Source organism: Pyricularia oryzae, chromosome 3, assembly GCF_000002495.2.
Source record: "Pyricularia oryzae 70-15 chromosome 3, whole genome shotgun sequence".
Classification (NCBI taxonomy): domain Eukaryota; kingdom Fungi; phylum Ascomycota; class Sordariomycetes; order Magnaporthales; family Pyriculariaceae; genus Pyricularia; species Pyricularia oryzae.
Window position 1 is genome coordinate 2,348,814 of NC_017849.1, and position 19,171 is coordinate 2,367,984.

The window sequence follows — 19,171 nt, forward strand, 5'->3', positions numbered from 1 at the left end:
GGCGTGTCTCTTTACTTCTGTATAGTCTTGACCCTTCAATCAAGCCTTGTGCCGATCGATGCTTGTCAATATCTCAGTGTTGAGAAAACCTGCATTTAAAACCGCCCAGTTTTCACGCCACATAGGCGCCACTTGGCCAAACCCATTGTACGCCGCCGACTTTGGCGACAATACGAGATAAAGTGATTGGGATAGACAAGTGCGAATTGCTTGACATTAGATGGTTGAATGGAGCGATTCCCTTGCATCACATGTGGAGCAGCTGCCCGCGTCACAAAAATAAGAGTGAGCAAATACATGCAGACATGTAGCGCAATCTGACTTTGTACTCTATTTCGCATCATTCACTGTCTTGGACAAACAAATACAGCAGACCCTCCTTCAAACAGAGAGCATGACTGGTCCGACAGCTGTATGATGGACGCCTGTGCAGTGCTTACAGGTACCGACAGCCTCATCAGCCAAATAAAGAGTCGAGAACCTTGTTGTATAGCCCCCTGATACAGCACGGCGCGTTTGTTAGTGCTCGGCAATATGACTACAAGACTATGCATGGGGTACCACTTACTTGGAAGGCTGAGGGATATAGTTTCTCTCGTACTCCTCAATCTCGTCGATATGTTTCCTCAAATCAACTTCCTCGGGCTTGAGAAATTTGGTCTTGTTGAAGAACTTCCAACCCACAAACAAGGCCGGTGTGACGATGATCATCGTGTACGAGAACAAAAAGTCGGGCGTCTTCCACTTGCCGGGCAGGAAGACGGTATACCCGCCCACGAACGCCATGGTCGTGCACGCAATCACCCCCATCCACGCGGGGATCGGCTGAAACCATCCTCTGTACGGCAGAGTACGGCGGTCGATGCCCTGTGCGGCGAGGGCCTTGTGGAACCGTGTGTAGGTGAAGCAGATGGCGGCAAAGTTGAGAAGCTGGGAAGCAGTCACGAGAGAGACGAACCACGACAGGACGACTGCGGCGTTGTTTGAAACCTGCAGAAAGGAAAGGAGCGAGATTGCCAAGACGACAAGAACCGAGTACAGCGGCACGCCGTTTCTGGTGCATTTGGTGAGGAACCTTGGTGCCTTGCCCTCGAGTGCGAGACCGTAGAGTGAGCGCGAGGCACAGTAGACATAACTGTTGCCTGCGGAGAAGGCGGCTGTCAGGACCATGGCGTTGACAATGTGTGGCAGCACACCGATCTGTAGTCGGTTCATGGCAACGACATAAGGACTGGCGGCTGCACCTGGGGCGCCGCTGTTGAAGGCGTTGACGAGATCTTGATCGTTGGATGGCACAAGGATACCAACGGCCAGGGCGCCGAGAATGAAGAAGGCCGTCAAGCGATACTGAAATTGAGAATTAGCTTCAATTTTGAGACAAGAAAAAAAAGAGCAATCCGAAAGCATACGCACAAAGACGGCGTTGAAAGCTCTGGGCATGACATTGCGAGGATTCTCGGCTTCGCCTGCAGCCATGGCGACGTAATCGGGGCTAATCAACTCTTCCTGGTAAGCAAAACAGCACCAAGTAGACAAAAAAAATCACTGCGGCGACTGGAGCAAGTCAGGAGTTGTAAGCTTACCCTGCGATAGTGAAGGATGCCTGAATGAGGCACTGCAGGAAGCCCAAGAAACGGCCCAGATCACCTGAATAATGCAGCTCGGCAAATGCGCCAGGATCCTGCCAATGCCTTTGAATACACATTGTTAATTGACTCTATAAAATAGAAGTACGGGGGCAAGTTTTTTTTCTTTTTCTTTCTTTTTTTTTCTAAAAAAATAAATAAATAAAAAAAAGAAGAAGAATTAGCTTACCTGAACCCAAAGCGATCGCCGAGGGGATTGCCACCAAGCATTACTATAAAGGTGAACAGCAGCAAGGCAACGGTGAGGATGACCTTGCCCAGAGCGGCCCAGAACTCGGTTTCGCCATACCACTGAACCGCCATCACATTGATTAGCCTGTTTGACAAGGTTGTTTGTTTAGCTTGAAGATACGGGCGGTTGCATCAGATACGTATAGAATTCCCCTCCTCTGGCTTACCCGTATAGGATGATTATTATGGCAATGATACCACCAGCTGGGACTCTATACAATAGAATTTCAGCATCAAAACTCGCCCAAGCACAAAATGCGAAGATGCAGATTAGAGTAGAGTGTGTACTTACGCGTCAGACCAAAAGTGTATTATCAAATTGCAGGCTGTGATTTCGAAAGGCACAAGAGCAGCCTCAAACACGAAAAAATTCCAACCGGCTGCGAAGCCAAAGGCCTGGTCGACATAGTTTCCTGCGAATCGAATAAAGGGCGAAGAGATGGGGAGGTAGGTGACCATCTCAGCCATGCCTTTTTTTTCCCCCACACAAACCGTGACAACATATGTCAGCACATGCGATTTATCCAGACCAACACACGAGGCATGATTTCTCACATAGTGTGACGGCCAGTATGAAGACACACCTGTGATAATCACATCATTAGCACTCCCGGACCAAACCTCGCACACCAAGCGAATACAATCAAATCAATATATTTTGAACAAGGAAGCATACCATATACTGAAGGCTATGAACAAGCTCGCCGGACCTCCTGCGATCAAGCCACGGCCGATCTGGACGTAAAGGGCAGTGCCAATGGTGCCGCCAATACCTGCAGCCAAGAGCTCCCCCCCAAGAAGTTGTCAGCCCCCCCTAGACAAGCTTTGATGGACCTGCATTACCCGAGTCGCATATTTTTGTTTTTTTTTCTACTGACCTATCAGCTGGATGTGTCGAGACTTGAGCTTCCGTTGAGTGCGGTCGCCTTTGCCGTCTGTCGTTATGGACCCGACCTCATGAGGGCTTTCAACATCGTCCAACGGCCTGGAGCGCTTTTCCTCCAGTGACCGCCCCTTGGTGCGCGCAGAGGCTGTCCGGCCGATGACGTTTCCTGGGTCGGCCATGGCGGGCTATTTAGGACGCAGGGGAAAAAAAAGGGGGGGGGATATTACCCAGGAAGGTAACAACGGGGATGCAAGTCTCGGGGAGAGTACCTGGTGCTAATAGTAGCGCAAAATTGTTTGAGGACGAGAGGGAAGGGACCGTATTTTCAACGGATGGCCTTGAGCAAAAGAGAGAAGAACTCCAGCACGAATTCCATCAGGGTGTCTTTATCACGCAGTTGTGGTTTATTTCTCAGGCTGATGCAGTTAGGAACAGACGGAGCAAAGGAGAAAAGAGAAAAAAAAAGAAAGAGAAAATAAATCGAGTTGGTAAGGAAAGAGGTTGGGACATGGAGAAATTGAGGGAGGGACATAACGAGAGGTTAGGTTACATGGTGCATCATTTTGCCTCGTGGGGGAATAGCAGCGCGCTTAGGTAGGTACCTATCCTCGAATGAATGAGTGGATATATGGATCATCGTGGGGTACCAACCATGCATCGACTGGTCGAATCCAAGCAAGCTAATCCTTGACGTTGACGAGGCTTTTTCAAGATGCTAATCGAGACCGGGCGGGCAGACATGAACCCAAAATCAGGTCAAGTCAAGACACTGCTGGAGTCCGTTGATAAGTACCTACCTCCTTGCCTAGGTAGGTAGGTATGTATGTAGTAGACGAAGCACAAGCCGAGCCATTCCTGGGCTGCTGATTAAACGGCGCTGGTAACCTTGGCGCGTTTAACAATCTTGCACGTCAAAAAATGGGCATGAAAACTTTATTAAATTGTAATTCAGCGAGGAGTCGACGTTGATTCGACTAATATAAACAATCGAGCCCAGGTGTCATTTTTTGCTCGACCGCCGCTGGTGATAAGACAGATTAAAGTAGGCTTAGACAGTCAAGGTCACAAATTGTGGATTACTACGTACCTATGTGGCTATCGTTATATCCATTCCTCTTTAAAGAATTCCAGCGGTTCGGGACAACCCCGATTTTGTACATTTAGTTACAGGTTTAGAGGCCGGAGGCTAGTGCGATCAGCGAGTCACGGCAAAGACGGATCCGGCTTCACCGCATAACACTCATGTGCTTAGGGGAAGGAAATTGCCGGTGATAGCAATCGCGGGACCTAAATCCGGCATCTCCCATTTGCGGTATAAAGTCGGTCTGTAGTGCGACTATGATTACTGTTCCAAGACGAGTTAGGATAATTCAATAATACTAACATTGTCGACGATGCTGTTGATGATCTCATCCCACATGTCGTACAGGCTGCGGACGAAGCCGCCAATTCCCAATAGCACACACTTCAACGTGAAAGAAAACTGTTGTTGAGAGTAGGCGATAGCGCGGTTTCCTCTTCTCCTAGGCGTGGTCAGGGTACTAAGCAACTTGAAGTGCGTGCTAGCACTTTTGCTGTTTTTTTTTTTTTTTCTTTCTTTCTTTCTGTTCTCTGCGGTCACAAGCTCTAATTAGCATCTATCTCGTCCTGGAAGCAGAATGATTGGACATCTAATCTGCTCATAACCATCAATGGTCTCGGGCAAGGGGCAGAGTGTCTCAAGTTTACGTACGGCATGGATAGACTTGTGAGTAGACTAAGTCTAGACTAGATTGAAGTGATGGTATGGTTCCTATTGGGAGCCACCCAGCGCGAAAAAAAGACAAACAGACAAGAAACTATGGAATAGACCAGGAAATGATCAAAACACGCTGCGCTATCGCCTGCTTTGTATACTTGATTAGCCGGAAGAAGTTGACAAAAAAAAAAAAACTAGGAGCCAGACACGACCTTGGTTTGTGAGTTGGTGATATATAATCCATAACTCACCTCCCGGCACCCTTACTTAAGGGGGGAAAAGTGAAAAATCGCATAGTCAACACAATCTTACAACGCTCTCAAACCAATGTTATCTTTTGTGTGTCCAGGATCCCGGCATTCAGGTCATCCACAAAAGCCTTGTGCGCCTCGGCCTCCTCCGGGGTGAAGTGAATGTACACCCCGTTGAGCAGGATATGGTCCGACTGCTGTGCGGGCGGCAGCTGCCTGATGGCAAATAGCGAGTCCTCGCTGGCGCCCTTGAGAGAAACGACAGCGTCCCCCGGCTGGATGCGGGTGACTCGCTCGGCCACGCCCACGACTCCGCCGTCTGTGAGGAAGTACTGGGCCTCGTGCAGCCACTTGAGGAGCTTGGCGTCGTACTGGCACCAGATAGCCTTTTCCTCGTCGGACAGCTGGTCCGTCGTCCTCGTGACGACGTGTTCGTACCACGAACCGAACTGCGCGCGGGTGAAGAGCACACTCTGACCCCCGGTGAAGCCTTCAAAGAGCGAGTCGACAAACTCGATGCGCCGGTCGGCCTTTGTCTGGCCTGACCGCGGGGTATAGGTCACGAGATACTCGGTCTGGATGAGGCTCGTGGCCAGCGCGGCGTAGACCTCGGCGTCGCTGATGGAGTTGGTCGGCTCCTCGGGGATCGTGCTCGGCTCTTGGACCATGGTCACGACGAAGCGGCGCACGCTCTTGACCGTCAACCGACGCAGGTCCTCGGAGAAGGCCACGTCGTCGGATCCGGGCACCACGCGACCCTCCTTGGGCGGCCATCCCTGGAATTTGAGCGACCGGATCTGCCAGGACCCGGCCCAGATGTGCGTCCAGTTGGGCGACCACGACGGCAGGTCCTCGTCGCGACTCAGATGGTCGGCAAGCCGGAGGAAGTCGAGGTCGAGGGAGCGCGTGATGGTGGCCGCCGAAACCTCGCGGAACAGAACGAGCACGGGCTTGCGGTAGTCGACGTCGACGGGCATGCTCTTGGGCCCGCAGATTCCAAGCAGGGAGTAGATCATGTCGCGTGGGTCGCTGAGCTCGCGGCCGCGGCATGTCCGCAGGAGGTCGATGAGGTCGTTGGCGAACACGCCGCTCTCCGTCTTTTCGCGGCAGAACTCCATGGCGCGCACGCCAAACAGGTCGAATATGCGGTTCGAGCCCGGGAAGAGCAGCGACGCGCGTTGGTCGCGGCCGAACTTGGCAACGCCCTCGGCCGACGCGGCCAGGGCCGACCAGGGGAGGAGGTACTTGGCGACCTGGATGCTGACGCTCTCGGAGAGGCAAACCTCTTGAATGACCCACTGACGGCGGAAGTAGGAGCGATCCATCAGCTTGATGAGGGTGCTGTAGGCGACGGGGGGGAAGCGATCGACAACTTCGGGATACTTTCCCCAGTCTTCTGTCTTCTCAATTTCGCGCGCGAGGTCGAACGCCGCAGGAATGTCCATGGTTTCGCCGTCCTTCAGGTCATCCTCGTCCTCCACCTCGAGGCCAGCCCAGCAGACCACCCCCTTGGACCGCGCGTAGATCCTGTTCATGAGGCGAACCTGGTGGTTCTTCTCAATCACATTGCGCTGGTCGATGCAGATGGAGTCGAGCCAGAGGGTCCTGGGCTTGTCCTCGTAGCGCAGATGCGTGAGCGCCTTTTCGACATTTTCGGTGACCAGGAACTCGGCATTGTTGATCTCGACCGGCCGGGTGAAGACGGCAGCTTTCCAGGTGTACGAGAGGGCTATTGCGCGTTAGTTGATAACGGTCCACATACTTCAGAGGCGAGCGGCGCAACTTGCCTTCGTAAGGGGGGCAGTCGTCGATAAAGTGGCGGCTCAAGGTGCCGACCAGTGGGTCCTGCGGGGCGCCGGGGTGGAGGGTCAGCAGTCGGATGGCATTCAGGCCGGTGATTTTGGGCAGAGCTTCGAGGGTCTCGACGTAGTTGTTAACGTGGTAACCATCGAGAAGGGGCTTGTGGCTGAATCTGCGCAGCAAAGTCATGGTGGTGTTGATGGCAAAGGGCGGCAGTCGTAAGGACATATGGGGAAGACAAGACGTGGAGCGGGTCTTAGGTCTGGAGTATGTGCGACGCGGGCCATGGCATTCTTAAGCATCATCGACATCCGTTTCCCGTGCAGCCTGACCTAGGCTGGGCTAGGTGGCCCTCGATCCGGGCAGGCCGGGACCGTGTCCACCGAGTAGATTAGATAGATGTGTGCGAGCTGCGGGCGGGTGGTGAGCAGGGGCTCGCAAGGGCTACCTCCTTGAGCGTGTGGGTGGTGCACTTTGGCAATCCTTTCGCCTGCGCGGGGTTGGCCATGGGCCAATTGCACCTTTTGCCCGGACACCATCTACAGTAAAACGAGCGCCCTGGGCTTTCTCTACTACCAAAGTGGAAAAGGAAGCTGCCTCCTGCCTCCTGCCTTCAGCCGGCTGACCTGACTGAACCCTCGATCATGTAGACTGCCAAAGCTCGTTCGAACGGCATCTACCTGAAGAAGCACAAGTAGAGTGGAGGCCTCACCGGCTGGGACTGGACGACTGCCTAATTTACGCTCTTGTTCTAGGCAGACTGTCGGGAGTATTGCTGGGTAAGCAATAAAGAAATGTAGAGGCGACGACGGCCACTTCAATGCCCGCTGAGATCTTTTGCGAGCCGCTCAAACGAGCTACGTGAAGAAGCATCGGAAGTTCCGTTGTCGAACAGTGAGTGTGAAGCTCGTCACTGAAAATGTAGACAGGGGTTCGTTGAACAAACATGCCTACCCCTCGCGAATCCTGGAACGGATAAGATAGCCAGGAAACAAAACGGTCTGCAATAGGTTGCAAAGAAAAGTAGGGACTCGATACAATCCATCCCCCATGCAAAAAGGAGGAAAAAAAAGAAGAATTTGGTGAAATAGAAAATCTTTGATAAGACTGCCAGGTTGCACGTCATTACCCCCATGCTCAAGCCGTTTTTACAAGCTAATTGATTACGTGCTTGTTCCGGGTACGCACCTATTGTGGCATCCAAACAAAGGCCGGGGATTTTACTTTTTTTCTTTTTCTTTCTTTCACCATCACTGTCCCTTCCGCTGAATTCACCGAGCTCATCAGGTCAAGGGGCTTCTTAGGAAACCGACAACGCCTCCGCAGTAGCCAACAAGGTTATCCAATCTCTCCTTTTCCTTCTCTTCTTGTACCTTCCATTGTCGTAGCGCCTCGATGAGCACATCGTCTAGGACGACTTGGTCACAATGAAGCCGAAGGAAGACTGTCATCCAGGCTTGCATCAACTCGTAATCACGACGAGCAACTAAACGAGCCGTCAGCGCCTTGATGAAGTGGAGCAATTCGTTAAAATCGCCATCGCTGCTGGAAAGTGATCGCAGTTCCAAGTCCGCTGTGGAGGGCGAAAGCGATTTGAGATGCTCAATAAACCCATCGTCTAGTGTTTACGAGGTCAGCTGTGATCACTAGTATTTTGTAGGATGATTGATAGCACACTTACAGTTCCCCGATGCAGCACCAGCACGTAGCTTAGCTGTGAAAGCTTCTTGGGATCGGCTCATATCCAAAGCAGTAATTCTAGATTGAGAATCGCTGGTCTTGTCCGTCTTGGCGACAGCATCGATACTATTCTGCTCCCCCACAGGCGGAAGAAAGAAGGGTGCCTTTTCGGGCACCTTTGGCGCTTCCTTTGGCTTGTTTCTATTTTTGATCAGGTCAAGATGCAAAAGCGTCTGCCATTTGCTCTTGGGAACCAGACTCAAAGTCATTAGATCTGCGCTCAGCTGATCCAGGCTTGGCGCAGTGATGATATCGTTATCTTCTGGTGCATCGTCCTCGAAAGCAGCGTCGACAATTCCGAAGCCACCTTCTCCAGAAGTTGTAGGCGCGGATATATGGGCAATTTCCTTCTCTGAAATTTGTTTGGTTGCAACATGTTTGAAGAGTGTCCTGTTGGTCCAGAGATGAACTCCAAGCTCCCCCTCTGTGGCTGTCGCGAGGAACTCGCCAGTAGATGAGAAGGAAACAGCCTTGCACGGTTGCTCGAGGCGCACTGCATCGATTAGGTGACTTGTTGGCAAATCCCACACTCGTAGAGTCGAGTCTTGGGAAGCCGCCACAATCCACCGCCCATCGGGAGAGAAACAAAAGTCGTTGATGGTGGACTGGCAACCCCAGAATTCACGAATAGTCCTCTTGGTTTCCATGTCCACCACTCTAATAGAGTTGTCGTCGCAAGAGAAGGCAAGCAGGTTACTGCCAGAATGGTACCTGCATCCAATGATAGACGTCATCGGCGCCCAGTCTATCTGGTCAAGCAAAGCTCCTGTGAGAAAGTCCCAGAACTTCACTGTACCATCCAGAGAACACGTTATGACATGCTTGAGCATGGAATCGACGACAATACCGGTCACGGCCTTCTTGTGTCGTCCGGATCCAGGCAAAAAGGTGGATTTAGAGTTGTATTCGAGCTGCATGAGCTCACTGTTTGCTTGCCTCAGCTGCTGTACCTTTAGTTGTCGGGCCTGAGCGGGGGTAAGCTTCGAGGGGAAACGCTGGCGGTGTTGGCCAGACTGAAGGTTGTACATGTCGACACCACCCTCCATGGAACCCACAAGCGCAAAAGTGCCACAGGGACTTATAGCGACAGTGGAGACATAAGAGCCATCACCAGTCGGGAAAGCCCACCGACCTGCTTTTTTGCGCCCCCAGAACCATGTTCTTGCCTTGGGGTCATTTCTGTGAGCCGTGATGACGCTTTCCCAACCAGTCATTCCGCTGACTTCAGCATCAACATTTTTGCCTTGTTGGTTGGCCCATATGCGCTGCTTGCCTGGAAGTGCACCAATTCCTCCATCTCGGTTCAAGGAAGAGGCAATGCAGGTAATTTCTGGAGCCTTCAGGTCATCCAAGGTGGTGGTAGGCCCGTTGCTCAGGGCACTGTTTGTCAAGATGCCTTGTTTCTTTGCCTTTTTACGGATGGAACCTTGACTGAGCTCTGTGCTCTGACCATCCCTACGCAAGCTCCAGCCCCAGAGACTGCGATCCAAGCCACCACTGAGAAGCCACTTGTTTCCTGCTTCGGCACCATCAAAGTCAGAGGGAAGAAACTGCAGGCATGTGACAGGAGCGGCGTGTCCACTCCGAGAGTGAAGGACGCGAGGCACAGGTGACAGCGCAGCTTCATCAAATATCCAGGATTTGAGCGAGTTGTCCAGACCGCTTGTGAGGATAACGTGTTGGCCCGGCAAGAATTCAACCTTGCCAATCCCACCACGTACAGTCCTTCCATCATTCAAAGGAGGATTGTGGGCACCTCGGAGAACACTCATGATCCGCCCGCCCTTGTTGAGGTCCCAGAAAGTGATATCGCCGCTACCGGTAGTTGCAGTAGCCATGACACCGTCTTTGTCCTGAGCCTGGCCCGCTCCTTTGCCGTCTGTTCGGAAGGTGATGGTGCTAACTGGCGCATCTTCCGTCCCAGCTTTCACAGCAAGCACGGGCTTGTCGGTCAGAATGTTTTGGATCATGAGGAGCCCAGAGGAGTACGCAATCGCCATTGTCGACAAGGCCGGCGTCGGCTCCATGCAGGTCACCGCTCCAGCTTTTGGCGATGGAGGTAATATCGTGTATATAAGTTTTCCTGTGCTGACGTTCCAGATTTCAACCCAGCCGTCCTTTCGGCCAACAAAGATCTTGTTGAGATAGGTTGGCATGTTGCGGATGCCGCCAGTGATCTCATTGCCGCCGTGGGCCGCTGCCATAGTGTAGATGGTCGTATAGTGCTCGAGGGTACCCGTTTTCCAGACCTCAATCCTGGTCTGGGCACAGCCTATGATCCATGAGCCAAACACTAAAATCTGATGAATCGGCTGGTTCAGGTTGGCAGGCAGCTCAAGCTCGGCAACTTTCTTGCCCCTCTGAAAGACCCAAATGCCCTGTGCCACCTTTGCTCCCTTGCGAGGCGAGCCCCACGCAGAATACACCTGATCGCCATGTGCAAAAGTTGCTGTGATATCTTCTGGAGTTTGTGGTCGGGTGACGAACAGTAGGTTGAGGCCGCGTTTCAAGTCGTATGTATGTAGACAGCGACCGACGCAGGTTGTAATCTGGAATGTGGTTTTGCCGCGAGGGATTGTAGTGAACGGTACTCGAGTAGAATTCACGAGGCCAATTGTCTATTAGGGGTTGTCGAGCGCATGTTAGATACATTTGCTGCCAGAGTAGGTAGATACGAGCAGGATCCATCAACAAGCAGCACTTACGCGGAAGGGTGAAAAGATGAGAGAGCCATGCGCCGGTTGCTTGGGTTGTTGTTGTGCGACAGATGCATTGCGCTTCTGACGCTTAACCAGCGGGCCTTCATTTTGTGAGTGCGGCATCTTGTTATTCGAGCTTGTGCTCAATATGTAATTTAGGCACGGCCTCTGAGACTCGCGATGTGAATCCGCCTCGCAATAGACCCTGAATGCGAGTGGGCAATAATTTTTTTTTTCTTCCTCAGCCTTGCGATCCAGCAAAAAAAGTCAACCAATCATCGTCTCATTGTGTGGGGTAAAAAGTGCGTAGCTGTGTGGGGGTCGACCTCAGCCTTCCAATGATGTCAGGGCAATAGAGCACGCGACCAAATGTAAGGGTGGAGTCCAAGTCACGGTCGTCATCTTGTGCATATCACCACGGACCTACATCTCGATTCCGTTGTTTGGACTCTGCTCTCTCTCGATGATGATAATGATGGGCTTTCGGCTGTGTGGAAAAAAAGGGGTTTGTCCCTGGTTGGCATCTGTTTATCCCGCCTATAAATATCTCCAAGCAAATCAGCAAACCGTTTGTGGAGACGACAATGCCTTTATTTGTGTACAGTACTGATGGGCTTGCCTAGACCGGGTGCGCAAGTAATTGATTGTAAAGTATGGCATGTAAAGATGAGGCGGGCTAGCATCACGTTCATGATGTCTTTGAGATGAGATGGAAACAGCAAGAACATACATATGCAAATTATCTTACCTAGTCCCCAGGCTTCGTATATGCTAGTGATTAGAGCCAAGCATGTTTTCTGCCATGCTGCCCAAGTTCAAGAGTCGAACTGACAGGACATGAAGAATGCTGGAGCCAAGGCGGTAATCGAGCATCTAATTACTGTTCAGTGCAGAATCTACCTAACAACAGGCCACAGGGGGCATTCTTTAACTTTTGCGTGGCCCCACCTTGCAAGTAGCGAACGCAGCGAGTACTGGGCGCTAGCAAGTACCGTCGGCAGTACGTTCACCGTCAATGAAAGGGAGGGAGTACTTGCTGTGTACCTCCATCCTCTAAGATAGTGCTTGGCGTCCTGAGTTCACGGCTTGACGTAACGCCAAATTAGACCAATCCAGATGCAAACAAAAGAGCCTCACAATTTTTTCTGTCCCTTAACTGGCTAACGTCTGCGCTTGCAGCATGGTGGTGTTGTCATGATAAAGCAACCATGAACTCTTCGCCGACAGGTTAATCCATCGAGCCTGCGGTGATTTTTTCTTCTTTTTCTTCAAAGCCAAACTCTGTCTTTCAGACTGAGGTGACTTTCCCTGAAGGGGTTCGGTTCGCCTCTCCACTGTCAAGATGGACCCCCGCAAGCAAGGTCGCCCCAGCTTGAATACAGTCGCAGGTGGTGGGTCGCGCTACTCGCCTGCAGGCGCATCTTCTTCACCTGTTATTGCCCACGAAAATTCGAGCCCAAACCAAGCAACAGACAATTCCACCTCCCCCAGTTTGCTGCCTTGTCGCAACCGTAGTCTTTCTTCTTCATCACCAACAACATCCACTAGCTTATTTGACACGGCACGGTGGCGTAGGCACACGGAAACTGTCAATGCTCGTCCCGAGCGTGCAAGCAGCTTTTCTTCGCCGCCTCCCCTGTCGCGCCCTCTGAAAAGTCTTAGGGCATCATTTTCCTTCAGTCGAAGGGAATCGGGTATTTCCGAGACGCGGAACGAGTCCCCACAAGCACCAGGCCAGCCTCCCCGTACTCACAGGAGCACAAGTGAGGATATATCACGCCTGCAAACTGTGGCTCCTCAGGACTCGTCATTTGCCAGCTTCCGCTATCTGACAGATCCTTCAATGCCATCTTCACGCTCTTCTCTTTCAGAAGAGCATAAACGGACGAGCCTGTCGTCTATGCACTCACTGGCTTCTGCCATGGCCAACACTGGTTCGGCAGTCTCGGTGGCTGGTTCAGATACCAGTGCTACGCCATCTCAGACCCCCGCCGCAAGTCGTAGTGTTTCCGGTACCATGATATCGTCTTCGATAGGAAAGGGTCAGTCCGCAGAGGCAGGTGGAGCCCCTCAATCCGAGGCATCAACTACGCAGGGCTCTGGCAACGGCTCAAAGGATGCTCGAACCTCGAACCCAGGGGCTATGCAGCCACCTCCACGGCCATTGCAAACTAACCGCGACCGCAGTCGAGCCAAGAGGCGATTCAGTGGAAGCACTGCCAATAGCAGCCACAGCCCCAGCAGTGACCGGGCTGTCGTGAAACGGGAGAAGGAGGAGATTCGTCCTGCTCCACTGGGCAAGATCGGTGTCTGCGCCCTGGATGTGAAGGCTCGGAGCAAGCCCAGCCGGAACATTCTCAACCGCTTGATAGCCAACAAGGAGTTTGATGTATCTGTCTTTGGTGACAAGACCATTCTAGACGAGGAGGTTGAGAATTGGCCAGTATGGTACGTCTCAGCGTCCTCCAGCTGGTTAGGGAATCCCTTATCTTGCCCGAGACCTTGCTGACAAGAAAGCGCAGCGACTACCTGATATGTTTCTATTCAGATGGCTTTCCATTGGATAAGGCTATTGCATATGTCAAAGCCAGGAAGCCCTTTTGTGTCAATGATGTACCAATGCAACAGGTTCTCTGGGATCGTCGCATATGCTTGCATTTGCTCAACAGACTGGGAGTGCGCACCCCACAGAGGATTGAGGTCAGTCGAGATGGCGGCCCCAAGATCCTTACTCCGGACATGCTGGAGCACATCAAAAGGGTCAGCGGGCTTGCACTAGAGCCATCTGAGCTACTCAACTTGCCGAAACCCAAGGTTGTTGAGCTCTTGGATGACGGCGACGTTCTGAGTGTGGACGGAATGTTGCTTAAGAAGCCATTTGTCGAGAAGCCAACGAGCGGTGAAGATCACAACATCATCATTTACTTCCCCAACTCTGCCGGCGGAGGGGCACGCAAGTTGTTCCGCAAGATCGGCAACAAGAGCTCTGAGTACGTCGAGGACTTGTGTGTTCCTCGGGCGATCACAAATCCTGAGGAGAGTTACGTCTACGAAAAGTTTATGAAAGTAGACAACGCTGAGGACGTGAAGGCTTACACGGTGGGACCGAACTACTGCCACGCAGAGACACGCAAGTCCCCAGTAGTTGATGGCATTGTACGACGCAACACTCATGGCAAGGAAATTCGCTACGTAACTGCACTCAGCACCGAGGAGAAGGACATTGCCAGCAAGATATCGCAAACTTTTGGACAGCGTGTTTGTGGCTTTGATCTCCTGCGAGCAGGGGGTAAAAGTTATGTCATTGACGTCAACGGATGGAGTTTTGTCAAGGATAATGATGACTATTATGAGCGCTGTGCAAGTATTCTCAAGGAGATGTTCATCAAGGAAAGAGCGCGCAGAGGAGGTGTGACGCCACCGCTGCCATCGCCTCCGGTATCGACCGAAGGGGACCCTATTGCTCAACGAGCCGTCGCGGCGGCCGCCGCCGCTGCCACAGCAGCAGCAGCAGCCGCATCAAATCGAACACGCACCTCAGTCCCCCAAACACCGCGCTTACCTGCCGCAGGTTCTACAACCCATAATGATAAGGACTTGCAGGATCCCCACGCAACAGGTTCATCTGCGCTTAGCTCCAGTCTCACCTCGGATGGCGGAAGCACTGCAACACCTGATTTATCGGCAGTCTCCTCTATGCTTGACACCAACGACCTCCTAAGGCAGCCATCCAACACGGCCCCGGCAACTGTCAGCACCACGCCTACGCAGCTACAGGATCTGGCGGACCAATGTCAAGAGGAGACACAGCCTCCGCCCCCGCCACCCAAACACTCCTGGAAACTGAAGGGAATTGTGTCTGTCATCAGACACGCCGATCGGACGCCGAAACAGAAGTACAAGTTCACATTCCATACTGAGCCTTTTATTCAGCTCCTCAGAGGTCACCAGGAGGAGGTCCTGCTGATCGGCGAGGCTGCGCTTGCGAGCGTTGCCAATGCTGTAGATCAAGCTATGGACGCCGGCATTGAAGATGCTACAAAACTCCGGCAGCTCCGCAATGTGTTGATCAAGAAGGGCTCGTGGCCGGGCACCAAGGTTCAGATCAAACCCATGTTCCGCAAGCAGAAGTCAGACGCTTCTGCAGCGGATGTCACCGAGGCTGCCGGTCCGTTATCACCTTTGTCCAAGTCTGCCCTCGAAGTAGGTGGCGCAGATGCTACTACATCTGGGGCACAACGGCAAACACCTAAGAGGAACGACTCGTTGTCTGAGGTCACCATGTCCAAGTTTACTGCCGCTGAGAACAGCCTTGTGCTGGACAAGATGCAACTTATTGTGAAATGGGGCGGAGAGCCGACGCACTCTGCAAGGTATCAGGCTCAAGAACTTGGCGAAATCATTCGGAATGATCTATTGCTTCTCAATCGCGATATCCTGGATGAGGTGCATGTCTACAGCAGCTCAGAGAGGCGCGTAACAACAAGCGCTCAGATCTGGGCGGCCAATTTCCTCAATCAGAAGGATCTTCCCGAGGACTTCATCACAATTCGCAAAGATCTGCTGGACGACTCGAACGCTGCCAAGGATGAAATGGACAAGGTGAAGAAAAAGCTCAAGGGCTTGCTGCGGAAGGGCAACGAACGGCCCCCGCAGTTTGCTTGGCCTGACAACATGCCAGAGCCCTCGGAAGTTCAGACGCGAGTTGTACAGCTGATGAACTTTCACCGCAAAGTAATGGAGCACAACTACGCAAAACTCATGAATGGAAATGGCATCAGCTCCTCAGGCTCGAGTACAGACAAGATTGTGAATACAGACGACGGGTCGACAACGTCGATGTCATCTTCGCTTCACCAGGCCAATACGGTCAACAGCATACAGTCTCGCTGGTGCTCTGGAGAAGACCCTGAGCTGTTCCGGGAGCGCTGGGAGAAGCTCTTTGCCGAGTTTTGCGATGGAGACAAGGTCGATCCTAGCAAGATATCCGAGCTGTACGACACCATGAAGTTTGATGCTCTACACAATAGGCAATTTCTTGAGTGGGTGTTCACGCCTACAAAGCAGATGATGGAAGAAGAGTATGGGAGTATGGCCGGCGCTAAGGAGAGCAAGCAGGCCTCGCAACCAAAGGAGACTAAGGATTCTGAGGAGCTGCCCTCCAAATCATCGGAAGAGCACAGAAATGGGAGAAGCCATGCTTTGCCGGATGATAAGAGCGACAAGTCGGAGTCTGGCAAATCCGTAAAACGTATCTTCCGAAGAAGGTCATGGATGAACGGGCTTAGGCATCACGGCGACTCGCAGCCTCCCGAGCAGTACTTTCACCTCTACAAGGGTACCAACCCCAAGGCCAAGATAGAGTCATTTTTCGAGCCTCTCCGTGAGCTTTACCAACTTGCAAAGGTTCTCTTCGATTTCATTTGCCCGCAAGAGTACGGCATCTCCGACACGGAGAAGCTTGAAATTGGTCTTTTGACTTCTTTGCCCCTTCTCAAGGAGATTGTTCAGGACCTCGAGGAGATGCAGGCCTCAGACGAAGCAAAGGGTTTCTTTTACTTCACAAAGGAGTCGCACATCTACACGTTGCTCAACTGCATTCTGGAGGGTGGTATCGAGACTAAGATTCAGCGGAGCACCATTCCAGAGCTCGACTATCTTTCCCAGATATGCTTCGAGCTGTACGAGAGCGAGGTCAAGTCTCCAATCGGGGAATCCGCGGGCGCGGCTGGCGGGCAGGCCGACGTCCCGACTTTCCAGTACAGCATCCGTATCGCAATCAGTCCCGGCTGCCACGTTTACGACCCCTTGGATGTGCAGCTCGACAGCCGACACTGCATTAGTTGTGCACCAAGGCGTAGTTTGACAGCTCACGGCGACTGGAAGAAGGTCATCGAGACTCTCAGGGCCCGTTTTCACCAGTAAGTTATGCATCAAGTAGCTGCACTCCATGTTGCTTTCCTATCTGTCGAGAACCTGGCTAACGTTTTGGCTACAGGGTGAAATTGCCAAAGTCTTTTGTTGCCGTCAACCTCTCAGATGCTTTTACGTTCCAGGAAAAGCAAGCAAATGATTCGGAGCAGGCTGATGAGGCTGGAGGCGGTGACGTTCTCGAGATGAAGAAGATTGCGCATACTGCGTCAGCATCGCACACTTCAGTAGACACGACAAGTACCGACACAACAGACAAGACCGTGACGGAGGCCTAGTCCTGTAACGCTGCATGATATAAAGTTCGGGGCAATCAGGAATAGAAAAGGGATACACGAGTGCCTGAGCATTTGAGAGCAAAGTTTTGGGGGTTCAGAAGCACTAAATGCATGCATTGTTCAGGGTACACAAATACATAACATTGCAACACCACGTAGCTGTTCATCTACAATCCCCCAAGTTGAGTCTTGCACCTTGTTCTCGCCATTTTGCATTGGCACAAGAATTAGTCGATCGTGACGCGCGGCATGTCTTTCTATAGCTTTAGGTCTAGTTCTATGCCAGGAATGTGAAGAAATTCATGTCCTATGAGGAGGAGCGCTGACTTCCCATCAGGATGTCTTGGACGCCGTTGTTGGGAGTCTCAGGGAGCCGCGAAACTCTGTAAACGACACACCCTTCTCCACAAGCTCTGATCCCTCTTTAGCTCGGTCATACGTCCAGACCTCGTTCACGCCGAGCGACTCGAGGTAGTCCAGGGCTCGCACATAGTTTGTGGCAACCTGCGCGATGCCGTGGCTGTCGTCAGACATTGTGAACTTACCGCCCAGCCTTACCCATTCCTCCGCGATGGGCCGGCACGGGTACGGTTCGGCGAGCCCCTTGCGGAGCGCACTCGAGTTGCACTCGAGCCAGCCGCCGTAGCTCGCAACGAACGCGAGGTTCCGCTTGATGAGCGGCCAGACGCGGTTCGGGGACCAGGCGCTCGGATTGCGCCCAGGCTCCTCGCTCATCAGGCGGATCAGATCAAAGTGGCCGACGATGGGTGGCCTCAGGGCCTGGAGCATCTCAAACTGCTGGTCGTAGTAGTGCACAAATAGATCCTCCTCGCCATTGGGGCCGGCGGCCTCAACGGAGCGTAGGTAGGTGGCGCGGTCAAAGTCGATGGGGATGCCGCCGGCGCCGTGGTGCAGCGAGCCGATGAAATAGTCGACCTTGCCGGCGTCGGTGACAAGCTTGCTGTCGCCGTTCTGGAAGTAGGAAGGGTCGCCGTTGCCGTCGGCCAGCGAGCGCACCAGTGTCCCGTACTCGGACCGGATGAACTCGCCCTCGAAGCCGATGAGGAGGGTGATGCGATCGGCGTACTTCTTTTGCAGCCGACGCGCCTCGGTCATGTAGGCAGCGTGGCGCGGCATCAGCTCCGCGAGGGAGGCGTGCGGGTCAGGCACAAGCTAAGGCGGGGGGGACAACTTGTTGTCAGCTTGGCCTAGGTCGTGGGCGGGGGAAAGTTGCCCGAGGTCCACTAGATGAAATAAACACCAACTTCTTCTGGATATAGATCGCACAGTTGGGTCCGTGGCATGTGCTCACTGAGACCCATGGTCTTGTATCCTATGCTGATGGCATGGAGGATGACGTCTTCCAACTGGTCTTTTGCGTGGCCCGGGCAGAATTGCCCGGAGTGCGAGTGCATTGTGAAGGCCATGACTGTGTGTTTGCTTTTGCGATGGAAAAAAAATGCAATTGAGTTGTTGACTCTAAGGTTGTCAGATGATACCTGATGATGACGAAGAGAGGAGTGGAAACGGAGGGATGCCGGCTATTAAAACTTCAACCATTCAAGGCAGATAGGGAGGGCGTCTGTCTGTCTGTATCTGGATTTAGGGTAACTGAGGCCAAACTTGCTTTTACTCTTTGTAATGCTATACGGCGTACATGGAAATGTACGAAGAAAAATCAATCAATGTTTGCTAGCCAATCAAATCCGTTAAATTCCTAGAGAGATTGACTCTTAGCATTCATTACCCAGGTGTCTGGTACCTGCCTCAGCTAAGATGGATGCCAGGCATTGGATGGGAGGCACGCAGGAACAACTTTTTTTAAAGTGTAACCCCACCAAAGATAGGCTCAAGCAATGCCTGAAAGCGCGCGTATTTCGGGGCGCGAGGGCGGCTGCTGGGTCCTCGGAGGCTTGAATACGTTTTACTTGCTCCATTAATGTTGGCAGCTTGCTAGGATATCCTTCCTGA

The 19,171-nt window shown here is 52.5% G+C and overlaps 5 protein-coding genes across 5 annotated transcripts; 1 reads left to right on the forward strand and 4 right to left on the reverse strand.

Annotated features, from left to right (window-relative positions):
* Positions 1-457: 457 nt before the first annotated feature.
* Positions 458-3,055, reverse strand: MGG_06036 (general amino acid permease; the record flags this gene model as incomplete). The annotated part of the gene is made up of 10 exons (XM_003711837.1): positions 2,756-3,055; positions 2,554-2,650; positions 2,433-2,461; positions 2,170-2,347; positions 2,045-2,089; positions 1,816-1,962; positions 1,584-1,691; positions 1,414-1,492; positions 569-1,347; positions 458-497 (listed from the first exon to the last, which is right to left on the reverse strand). Exons 1-10 carry the CDS (start codon positions 2,940-2,942, stop codon positions 458-460), a joined length of 1,689 nt encoding a protein of 562 aa, XP_003711885.1. The 5' UTR covers positions 2,943-3,055.
* Positions 3,056-3,823: 768 nt separating this feature from the next.
* MGG_16743 (uncharacterized protein) lies at positions 3,824-7,634 on the reverse strand. The gene is made up of 3 exons (XM_003711838.1): positions 6,540-7,634; positions 4,496-6,481; positions 3,824-4,374 (listed from the first exon to the last, which is right to left on the reverse strand). Exons 1-2 carry the CDS (start codon positions 6,778-6,780, stop codon positions 4,821-4,823), a joined length of 1,902 nt encoding a protein of 633 aa, XP_003711886.1. The 5' UTR covers positions 6,781-7,634; the 3' UTR covers positions 3,824-4,374; positions 4,496-4,820.
* Positions 7,562-11,240, reverse strand: MGG_16744 (uncharacterized protein). Its single transcript, XM_003711839.1, has 3 exons — positions 10,998-11,240; positions 8,234-10,910; positions 7,562-8,170 (listed from the first exon to the last, which is right to left on the reverse strand). Exons 1-3 carry the CDS (start codon positions 11,112-11,114, stop codon positions 7,836-7,838), a joined length of 3,129 nt encoding a protein of 1,042 aa, XP_003711887.1. The 5' UTR covers positions 11,115-11,240; the 3' UTR covers positions 7,562-7,835.
* Positions 11,241-12,108: 868 nt separating this feature from the next.
* MGG_06039 (cortical actin cytoskeleton protein asp1) lies at positions 12,109-17,508 on the forward strand. Its single transcript, XM_003711840.1, has 3 exons — positions 12,109-13,439; positions 13,514-16,912; positions 16,990-17,508. Exons 1-3 carry the CDS (start codon positions 12,334-12,336, stop codon positions 17,198-17,200), a joined length of 4,716 nt encoding a protein of 1,571 aa, XP_003711888.1. The 5' UTR covers positions 12,109-12,333; the 3' UTR covers positions 17,201-17,508.
* Positions 17,213-18,951, reverse strand: MGG_06040 (histidinol-phosphatase). Its single transcript, XM_003711841.1, has 2 exons — positions 18,466-18,951; positions 17,213-18,373 (listed from the first exon to the last, which is right to left on the reverse strand). Exons 1-2 carry the CDS (start codon positions 18,625-18,627, stop codon positions 17,534-17,536), a joined length of 1,002 nt encoding a protein of 333 aa, XP_003711889.1. The 5' UTR covers positions 18,628-18,951; the 3' UTR covers positions 17,213-17,533.
* Positions 18,952-19,171: the final 220 nt, after the last annotated feature.

Coding starts and splice junctions, on each gene's coding strand:
- MGG_06040 (XM_003711841.1), bottom strand. CDS start 18,627: ATGGCCTTCACAATGCACTCGCACTCCGGGCAATTCTGCCCGGGCCAC. Junction 18,374..18,465: donor GCGATCTATATCCAGAAGAA/GTTGGTGTTTAT, acceptor CCCCCGCCTTAG/CTTGTGCCTGACCCGCACGC.
- MGG_16744 (XM_003711839.1), bottom strand. CDS start 11,114: ATGCCGCACTCACAAAATGAAGGCCCGCTGGTTAAGCGTCAGAAGCGC. Junction 10,911..10,997: donor TCATCTTTTCACCCTTCCGC/GTAAGTGCTGCT, acceptor AACCCCTAATAG/ACAATTGGCCTCGTGAATTC. Junction 8,171..8,233: donor TGGTGCTGCATCGGGGAACT/GTAAGTGTGCTA, acceptor CGTAAACACTAG/ACGATGGGTTTATTGAGCAT.
- MGG_06039 (XM_003711840.1), top strand. CDS start 12,334: ATGGACCCCCGCAAGCAAGGTCGCCCCAGCTTGAATACAGTCGCAGGT. Junction 13,440..13,513: donor GTTGAGAATTGGCCAGTATG/GTACGTCTCAGC, acceptor AAGAAAGCGCAG/CGACTACCTGATATGTTTCT. Junction 16,913..16,989: donor CTCAGGGCCCGTTTTCACCA/GTAAGTTATGCA, acceptor TTTTGGCTACAG/GGTGAAATTGCCAAAGTCTT.
- MGG_16743 (XM_003711838.1), bottom strand. CDS start 6,780: ATGTCCTTACGACTGCCGCCCTTTGCCATCAACACCACCATGACTTTG. Junction 6,482..6,539: donor CGACTGCCCCCCTTACGAAG/GCAAGTTGCGCC, acceptor AACGCGCAATAG/CCCTCTCGTACACCTGGAAA.